We start from the raw sequence: 10,000 nt of genomic DNA, 5'->3' as shown, positions 1-10,000 counted from the left end.
CAGTAACCTGTTGACGGGTGCATTGGAAGGGGGACTGTGGCTTGGATGCCATGGTGACCTTTCTGCTGATGAGAGTGCTGCCTCCTCTCCTGCGACCTTTACAGCACTTACCCTCCAATAAAGTGGCGTAGTGTTTTACATGCAACAACCCCTTTCACAAAATTAATACCATTGCAAACAGCTACTGTACAGTACCTTCACATCCTGCCTCGTTATTTGCTCTTAGGTTCCAATACGTATCCTTGCAAGTGTCACAGGCCCTTCCTGTCACATTAATCTTACAAGCACATTGTCCTGTGACACCATCACATGTAAGGCTGTCTGCTGAACTGTTCACACCAGGGACATGACATGCACATGCTAATGAAAGGAAGAAACTACTTTAGTCCAATGAAGGTGTGACTCTACATGTACTATCAATAAGGCACTGCTCGAAAGGGAAACAGAAACAAAAACAAACAACCGAAAAACAATAATTAAATATTAACTACTCGTGCCATGAAAATCAGGAAAGTGCAGAATGCGCCCAAAGTCTAGTTTCACTCCTTACCCTGGCCAACATTTTCTCTCTAATTCCTGCCTCACTAATTCAAATTCCACAAATTTGTAACTGTAAATTTACAGTCATAAACCAATGATGTTAAAGTTAAGCTTGCTATAGAGTGTACTATAGTACATGGTATAGATGAATTCTTGGAATTTAATTGTTGAATACTGTATGTGACAGTAACACAAACAGGTGAGAAGGGCAGCAAATGAATAGAAAACGTTTGGGCCCAGTACTCCACAGTTTGTTGCAGACCTCTGAAGAAAAGGAAAAAATTCAATCACTCGGAAGCTCATTTGCATGCACATTACACCCAACAGTAACGTCATACAGAAAACATCGTTTATTTGGCAAAACTAGCTGTGATGATCAATGACTTTACTCTACAGTTGTAAATGTACTTGCATTTTAACCTGGCAACCCAACATTGCCCTTGACATAAACCCTATCAATTGCTACAGCTGTATATGTTATTTCTGTGATGCATTGGTTAATAATAGGATTAGTTATATTCAGAGTTCCAAAGACCAATGCGGCACAAACTTCCAAGTCAAGCTGTGAACTTCCAACTTACAGAGACAAGTGTTAGCATCATCCATGGAAACCGCTGGATTGCGATAGAAAGATTGTTTGCAGAATTCACACCGATCTCCGTATGTGTTGTCTGTGCAGTTATCACACACTCCATATCCTTTGGTCTCGTTATAAGTACAGCGGTCAGAATGATTATAGCACTGGCAGGCTGTAAAAGATAATGCGGAATGAAATGACTGCAACCAAAAATATAACTACCGTAAAAAAAATTAATACTCATGTATAGGTATTAGCGCTTTCCGAGCCAATGACCCAACAGGCCGGTGCTTATCCCCAGTTTCCGTAGCAATTTAAACAACTAGGAGTATTTTTAACTCCCCCCTGGATGGGATGCTAGTCCATCGCAGGGTTACGCCCCGCATTTCGCCGGTACCCATTTATACACCTGGGTGAAGAGAGGCACCGTACATGGGACCGGAGTAAAGTGACCAAGAACACAACACAATGTCCCCGGCCAGGACCCAAACCCGGACCACTCGATCCAGAGTTGAGCACACTAACCATGAGGCCACTGCGCCTATTAAAGCGTGTATAAGCCGCATCTTTTGGCCAAAATGTTGGGCTCCATTGCTTTCAAAGGGAGTGAACTAGCTGGTATGGGGTCACAAATGGTCAAATGTCAACACTAAAAACCTTCAGTAAATAAAGATTTAAAATATTCTTCAACCAATCACTTCACCATGTGCGAGAAAATACCATGCTATTCAGGAGAACTCGTGAAGCAAATGGCTGACTATTTTGTTGCCCTTTAGTACTTGCATGGTGTGGAGTGGTGTCAAGTCACAGAGATAGAAATAAACAATTAGGGTATTGTTTCATTGACATTGCAATAGTAGACTGAGATCGATTGAAAAAATTACTCATCCAATATCGCGTTAGATGAAAACATTTGCCCGTTGAGCTTACTGTTTCGATCACCATATGTTAGTTTAATGTTGTATTGCGGAGAAATGTTTGTCGATCACAGCTCGCGCACAATCTGTTCAACTACATTGTTACAGTTTAAAATTGTTTGATCATTTACACTGGGCTTTAGCCTTGGCCGGTTGAAGTCCTAATTTTGATTTTGTACCAGTGTGGCCCAGTGGTTAGGGCGCTTGCCTTGAGATCCGGAGATCCCGGGTTCAAGACCCGCTCTGACCACTCGTTGAATTTGATCCTGGTAGTCCCTGGTTCAACTTCCCAGCTGCACTTGTAAATAGCCAACTGGTTTGCCTCCGGCCAGTTGGGATTCTTAACAGTTGTTGTGTTCTGTCATTTCGTTGATTGCGTTTCATTGGCCCTGAAAAGCCCCTATGGGGAGCGGCCAATTAAGTATGTATGTATGTATGTATGTATGTATGTATGTATGTACCATGTAAGTAAGTTGTTTTTCTTCAAGCCTTTATTAATTAATAATATTATTTTAATTAATGTACAGTTTAATCACCCTTTTGATCAGCATTCACTCTGATCATTCCGAAGCTTCCAATAACTTCAATCAGTTGCCTGTTAGGCAAAATTGCGATATCGCCAACTGACTCTCCAAATTGATTGGCAATTCTTACATGTACCAATATTCCGATGTCATTTCTGAAGAACAAAAATTCTGTTTTCTGATATTTGGAGATGGTCCCTTAGTTTTTAACTGTTGGTTGACAAGTTTGTGTTGTTTATATAGTCTGTTACTGATGTCAATCATGTCAATGCATAAAGGGAATGTAGTTACTGTTACGGTACTGTCATAGGAGTCTGGATCCTAAGCCGGCCATGGCCACTACATCTTGAAGCTCAGGCTATAATGTAGCATGGCAGCCATCAAACTACATGTACATACATGTATTAGTAACAGCAAATATTGCCTAGTTTAAAAAGAATGCTTTCATTTCTCCTAGTTTTGGTTGCATCTTTGCATCACATTTTACTTGCCATTATTTAAATTTTGAATCTTATGAAAAAGTGACTTACTATTTCATTAGCATCAATAAGAAGGACAGGTTTAACTTGTTGACTGACCTCAGGCGCAGGGTTCTCCTTATCTGGCGGTAACCGGTAAAATTTACCGCTTGTAAGAGCACTTATTACCGCCTGCAAACGCTCAGAAGTTGCTTATCCTTAGCAGAACGTCCAACATTAACCAAATGCCTTACTGGTTTGAAAAGGTCCCTTACAGTTGTGCTGAAAACTAGGGAGAACCCTGCAGATGGCCTAGGATGCCGCCAGTTGACGAGTAAAATCGTCTCACTGGCATAAACAGCCTGAGTTTCAATCCCTGATGAGCCAATGGGCTTAATATTCGGCAAACTGCTTGCTACCAGATCTGACAAACTGGTTGCTATTTGAAGGAATGCGATGTTATCAGGACCATTCTATTTGACTAAACATTTATTTAATGTAGTTATAGCTGGATAAGGACCTTCACAAGCCTCTCTGAAGCGGTAGGGTTTGTTGTTGAATAGTGGCAAACATCTCTCACAATTGTGTCCATCAGTGTTTCTCTCACATTTGCACTTTGAAACATCCTACATAACAGCAAAAGATAACATCATTAGAAGGATATTAAGACTTTTAATAGTATTACTGTACATGTGACTGTATAATCCACCTCGTCATTACCTTTTCTAGTGAATACATGTACACTTTGGACAAAATGAAGTGCAGGTTTTATATAGACGAATGAGAGAAATGATCCTCTCACTTAATAGCTGGACAATTTAACAACAGCTAGATTCACTCAAAAACTATATCCCCATTAACCCTTTCACTCCCAAGAGTGCTACTTACAGATTTTACTCTGTCTAACGCCAGACGATTTTACTCGTCAATGGGGAACCCCACAGGGGTGAAAGGGTTAAGGTTACCGTATACCTTCAGATCGACAATTTTCTTCAAATTTGGATTTTTCGGTTAAGGAATGAATTCGAAATGGGATCTGTAACTTAAAAAAGAAATTATTAAAAGATTAAATATTGGCGGAGAAATGGCAGTTTTATGTTTTGGCCGGAAGTAAAAATTACCAGTCTGATTGACAGTTTTAGCGCTGTTTTCTCGAATCAAATTTTTCACTCGAAGCGGACACTTCAAAGAGCTAAACCTCACAGGGAATTTGTCCAATTGCCCCCAAATTTTGACAGTGGCTAGGTTAACCTATAAACAACAAAAAAATGTGTCTGCGAATTTTTTATGTCAAAACATTTTTTCTCTGAGAGCGATATTTGTACGAACACTTCACATTTTTTAAATACTATTTCGAAAATTTATAAGAAAGTATGGCAAAACGCAGCACTTTTGGTAGGGAAACAGAGGAACAAAATAAAATAACAAAAAGCAAAATTTGCTTTGACTTGTAGCTTTGAAAAGGTGATTCGGATGCTCGCATTTAGAGGTTGTGAAAATTCATTTCATTTCAAAATTCTTGATATGGTTTGATAGCCAGCTCTATAAGCTTTAATTTGACATAGGGGTTTAGGTATCTACAGTTTAAACCAGACGCGCTGCATCGCTCGGACGCGAAACACCCCTGAAGGTATAATTATGGTAACCTTTATTAAGCAATTATAGACACCTGAGAAATTCAAGTGGCTTCATGGGGATTCAAACCCATTAAATTAAAGTTCGAGGATCAGTTCTCTCATTTAACACTTTGACACGTACAGTTCATTGACAACAAGTGTAATATACAAACACCTGGACCCTTTCAAGTAATTTAACTTATACACTAAAGAATTGCGCTAGTGTGCAGAATTGCATTGGAAGAATGTACATGTAATATCACTACCCCTTCTTAAATAACGCAGCAGTGCAAATTAAATGAGACAACATGTGCAACATTATCCCCAAATTCAAAACAGAAAAAGATTCAAGCCATGCAAGCACAATTGCAGACAGAATGGGTATCTTAATTTTGGCAACCCCCATAAAGACAAGGTCCCCAGGCGCGATACCCTAAATTAAATATCCCTAAATTTGGGTGGGAGAGACTGTCTGCTTGGTGAATGAGACTCTTAATGAGAGTTCAGTGAATTAAAAGTGACCACTTTTAAAATTTTCATTCATGAATGTGTTCTCATGAGTGGAAACTATCAATTGCAATAAACTTAATTTTTTAGCATCTGATTGGATTATGAGCCACAAGAAGGAGTCCCAGTTATTAGGATTCTTATAACCTCCCATGTAGACATTCTTACTGGCTTCATCAATCAGTCCTCCCCCACGAATGTCTGCTGAAACAAAAAACCACTTGGACCGTTCAGCATCAGTTTCTCCTCCTTTCAAAGAAACCAATCAGCATTGACTCAATGTGTTGTAGATAGCCAATAACATGGTGCGAAATTATGCCAACTGGAAAATGACCTCTAATTGGTCCGTAATCTATGAATGGAAGTGGTTTACATTTCAGCAGACGTTCATGGGGGAGGAACGTGTGATGAAGCCCTAAAATGTCTGCGTAGGAGGCTAGTATTCTTACTGCATAATATAAGGAACTTTTTGACATGCATGGCCATGAAATAGTGTACTCGTAAATGACTTGGATTATTTCTTACATCATCATGACAGTTTGATGCTTGTCCATTGCAAAAGCAAGAGGCCAGTACATCCCACTCCTCCACAGAAAAATAAAAACTTCTTTTGAGAGAGTCTGAGATTTCATCTGGGTTAAATTGACCTGCTGTAAGAAACTTAACTAGCACAAGTTTGAGATTTGTTATCAGGAAGAACTCTAGTAGACTCTTGTCACTGAGCAGGACCTCACTTACAGATTCATCAAGTAATGGAGTGTAAGAGAGCTGGAAATAAAAGAGAAAGTGCAAAAAAGGTCAAAACGTTTGATCCAGTCCTCAATAAAGGTTAAGTTAAACCACCGGAAAAGGATGGAAGATTAGAGCACAGACTTGTTTTGTCCCTTTTCAATGCTTCAACCACCAAGAGAACAAGTTAATAATATTTTTACAATTTAACGCCCACGTCGCCAGTGGAGGGTAGGTGCCCAGGAAGCCTGGGGGCTGCAACCGCAGTCACATCCCCAAGGCGCTAGAACACCCGACTGGCCTGCCCAACCCGCAACCAAGCCACGAGCCCCCCGCGCCAGGCCCCCCTAAGGCACCCGTCACACTTGAGCCAGATAGCTCAGTGGAATAATAATAATAATAATAATAATAATAACACACAAAAAAAAAAGAGCACAAAAAAAAAAGAAAGAAAAGGGGGGGAGAGGGAGGGAACGCCGAGAACCACTAAACTCTTAAACCGACTCACAACGCCACGCCAACAAACACGCTGCAAGCACATTGGACAACGCATGCACTACGCGGGAATACCGCTGAACCATGTCAGCCCCAGGGCCCCCCCAACCTAAAGAGTGCTGCAAACGCTACAAAAACGCATAACAACGCTAACAAACGCCTGCAAAACGCTACTGACCGGACTAGCTCCCGGTCGTGAACCATGTAACTATAACAAACGCTACAGAACGCACCAAAACGCTGAACAACGCTACCAGACGGCCAAGACACTAACAACCGCCTGCAAAACACTACTGACCAGACTAGCTCCTAGTCGTTAACTATGTTAAATTTTATTTAACTATATTTAACGCCCACGTCGCCAGTGGAGAGTAGGTGCCCAGGAAGCCTGGGGGCTGCAACCGCAGTCACATCCCCAAGGCGCTAGAACACCCGACTGGCCTGCCCAACCCGCAACCAAGCCACGAGCCCCCCGCGCCATGCCGAAGGGATCTCCGGGTAAGAAGAACCCGGAGCAAGGGGGCTCGGGGCAACTAGGCCTAAGCCCCCGATAGCCCAAACCTGAGGCACCCACCCCCGCTGGTAACCAGAGAAATCCACTACCTGTTACGCCACCAACTGGGAGGAAACACGGACAATGGAACTAACTGGAGTTCTGATATAGATCTGGTATGCCTCGCTCGACCAACGCCCCAAGGTTTTGATCAGGTGATCCGGAACACCACGTGCCGCTGCAGTGGTCGCCGCCCCAATCCGGAAACTATGGCCAGAGTAGGCGCCGGAGTACCCAGCCCCATGTAGGGTAGACTGCAAAAAGGATGATAGCTGCTGCCGGGTAAGAGGACGACCATCACTAAACAAGAACAGGGGCCCTGGAGCAGACCCACGCAGAGACAAGTACGTGCCCAACGCTGTTATGGGGCACACAGAGCCCGAGCCACGCCCCAAGTAGATATCACAACCCGCACGGAAGGGGTCTGTCTTGGAACACTTGATACGGACTTTGAAACAAGAGGGATTCACCAAGGAGTCCGCTTGCAGGTCGCTAACAGTCATATGGATGTGAGGATCAAAGGCCGAGTTGACCGTGAATTCGCCCGCACGCAAAAACCCAAAAAATGCCAAGCAGCACGCAGCCCACAACATCACATGGTCTCTAGTAGACAGGTCCAAAGAGCACTGAATGACCTTCAGATGATCAACGGTGATAGGTAGGCGCCTGGGTGACACTGGACCTTGAACTCGCTTAATACCCCTTAGCAGACGCTGCAAACGAAGACAGTTGACTAGCGGGTCTGGAAGGCCATGGTCAATGTGAAGGGAGCGCACTGCTGATAGATAGACCTTGATGGAGGAATGGTTCAGGTTGTCGGCCAGGAAGGAAGCAAAGCGCATGAGAGTCTCCTCAGTGGCTGGGGGGATGGAGCCATCCTGGTTTGCACGACCATCCTGGCGGCAAAAGTCTGTAAATCGACGTTGGGCGGATCGGTACACTCGTCGGGTGGAAGGTGCAAGACCTTGGGTAAGTAAGAACCGACACTTCTGAGTCAAGGCATCTGAAGCGCTGCCAGAAGGGAAGCAGGAATAGGAGACGGGGTTGGGTCGGCCTGTGGCTCCAGGCGTCTGAACCGCTGAAATTGGAATCGAGAGAGTGCATCAGCAACTGGATTAGCTTTGCCTCAAACAGATGAAGCTGTAAATGAGAAGGAATGATGGATGGCCAGCATAGTCAAATAACGCAGCAACACCATTAGGTTTTTGTCCCGCGAGGTGCCAGACTTAAGTACAGCCACCACAGACTCGTTGTCACAAAAGAACTCGACCCGCCGAGATACCCACTGACAGCCCCACAGATAGGCTGCCACTACAATTGGGAAGAGCTCCTTGTACGCTATGGATGAGGAACTTTGTGCAGCTGACCAGGCACCAGCAAACCAGTGGGATTTAAAAATAGCTCCATAGCCCAAAGAGCCCGCTGCATCCGATGAGACCTGGAAGTCCGGGAGAGGTGCCCATGTGGGCATGCAGAAAAAACTGAGGCCATCCCAAGTTTGGAACAGTTCCCGCCACCAGGTTAAATCCCGCCGAAATTCCTGGTTAAGCCTAATGGGGTGATCATCACGGCGAAAGGCACAAAGCAAGTCGATCATCCGGCGAAGGAATGTCCTACCCTGTGGGGCGACCTTGCAGGCGTGATGGAGATGGCCAATCAGGGATTCCAGCTCGCGACGTTTACAAAAACGTTTTGCCGACCACTCATCTAACAGTGAAACAATCCTATCTCTCTTGTCAGTCGGAAGGCGAGCCTGAAGGTTTTTGGAGTCAAGTTCAATCCCAAGGATTGTAAGACGAGTCGCGGGTCCCTCCAACTTATCTGGATTAAGGGGAAGGCCAAGTTTTGTACACAGACGAACGCAGGTTTGAAGGTTGTTGTGGCACACAGGGGACGCCGGTGGGCCCAAAGTGAGGAAATCGTCCAAGTAATGACGGAGAAATGTAACCTCATAATTGTGAACCAGGATCCATTCAACCAGGTCTGCAATGGCGGTGAAAATAAATGGTGCTGAACGCAGCCCAAAAGGGAGCACCAAATCCACAAAATATTGCCCACGCCACTTCATGCCAAGAAGGGGGCGATCGTCTGGGTGGATAGCCACATTCCGATATGCACTGGCCACGTCGAACTTGGCCATTAACGTTCCTCGACCCAGAGACATTATGCCATCAATGAAAGCATCCACTGAAACATACTGAACTGTAAACGGGGGCTTAGGGATGCCGTCATTGACGCTTTGCCCCTCTGGGGATGATAGGTCTAAAATGAGACGCCACTTCCCAGGCTGATTAGTTTTGGGGATCACCCCGAAACGACTTATTTGCAATGACGGAAGCGGGGGCACTGGAAAAGGACCTGCCACCCTGCCAGAAGAGACTTCAGCTTGCAAGTAGGAGTCAATCACTGATGGGTGCTCAGCAGAGCTACGCATGTTTGAAGATGCAGATTTGAGGGACACCAAGGATGGGTCAAAGCCTATCCGAAATCCATCCCGTATGCCAGAAGTCACAAATGCCACAGCTGACTTGTTGGGATGGTGGCATAATTCGGCCTGAAATTGATCCAACTGTAATGGTGTGACCTGAGACACCGGAGATAACGGGGCAAAAGAGACAACTGGAACGCTGGGCTTAACTGGAACAGAAACGGGAACTGAGACTGGAACTGAAACTGGAACAGGACAAAACAACTTTGCCAACTGAGGCAATCCATTCGGCTGGCGAGGCAACGCAATCACATCATTCAAACTATGTACAAACACAACACTGGGCGAACCTCGCCCCTCAGTACTGTCCCCTGCTCCCTCCAGGGGAGGGGGAGCGGGAACGGGAACGAAATCCAGCTGAGCGGGGAAAGGGGCAGTTAGCCTTGGTATGCTCTCCCTCGCAATTGCTGCAGTTGTGGCGGAACTTGCACTTCCCAAATAGCCACCGGCATTTCCCTTCATTCCAGGAATGGCAGAATGGTGTGCGTCGGTGGGAGTCTGGGCTGTCTGAGGAAGACTGAGGAAACCCGGAAAGGGAAGACGGCCTTGGTTGCAGTGAGGACGATGCTGGCAAACGCAAATGAAAACTATACAGA

General features: G+C 44.8%; 2 protein-coding genes across 2 annotated transcripts in view; both read right to left on the bottom strand.

The window, feature by feature from the left end:
• LOC138029195 (laminin subunit gamma-1-like) overlaps positions 1-10,000 on the bottom strand; it is a 61,559-nt gene that overhangs the window by 42,982 nt on the left and 8,577 nt on the right. Inside the window, exons 2-5 of the mRNA XM_068876905.1 lie at positions 5,665-5,907; positions 3,537-3,642; positions 1,122-1,289; positions 196-360 (exon numbers count right to left, since the gene is read on the bottom strand). Of these exons, the coding sequence (XP_068733006.1) occupies positions 196-360; positions 1,122-1,289; positions 3,537-3,642; positions 5,665-5,907 (682 nt within the window). The remainder of the gene's footprint in view (positions 1-195; positions 361-1,121; positions 1,290-3,536; positions 3,643-5,664; positions 5,908-10,000) is intronic.
• LOC138029252 (uncharacterized) overlaps positions 6,837-10,000 on the bottom strand; it is a 4,219-nt gene continuing 1,055 nt past the window's right edge. Inside the window, exon 2 of the mRNA XM_068876969.1 lies at positions 6,837-7,994. Coding sequence (XP_068733070.1) covers positions 6,970-7,994 — 1,025 coding nt within the window. The 3' untranslated portion in view covers positions 6,837-6,969. The remainder of the gene's footprint in view (positions 7,995-10,000) is intronic.

This window comes from Montipora capricornis, chromosome 2 (genome assembly GCF_036669925.1).
Source record: "Montipora capricornis isolate CH-2021 chromosome 2, ASM3666992v2, whole genome shotgun sequence".
Taxonomy (NCBI): Eukaryota; Metazoa; Cnidaria; class Anthozoa; order Scleractinia; family Acroporidae; genus Montipora; species Montipora capricornis.
The sequence above is the reverse complement of the archived record's forward strand: the minus strand, read 5'-3'. Positions and strand labels throughout refer to the sequence as shown.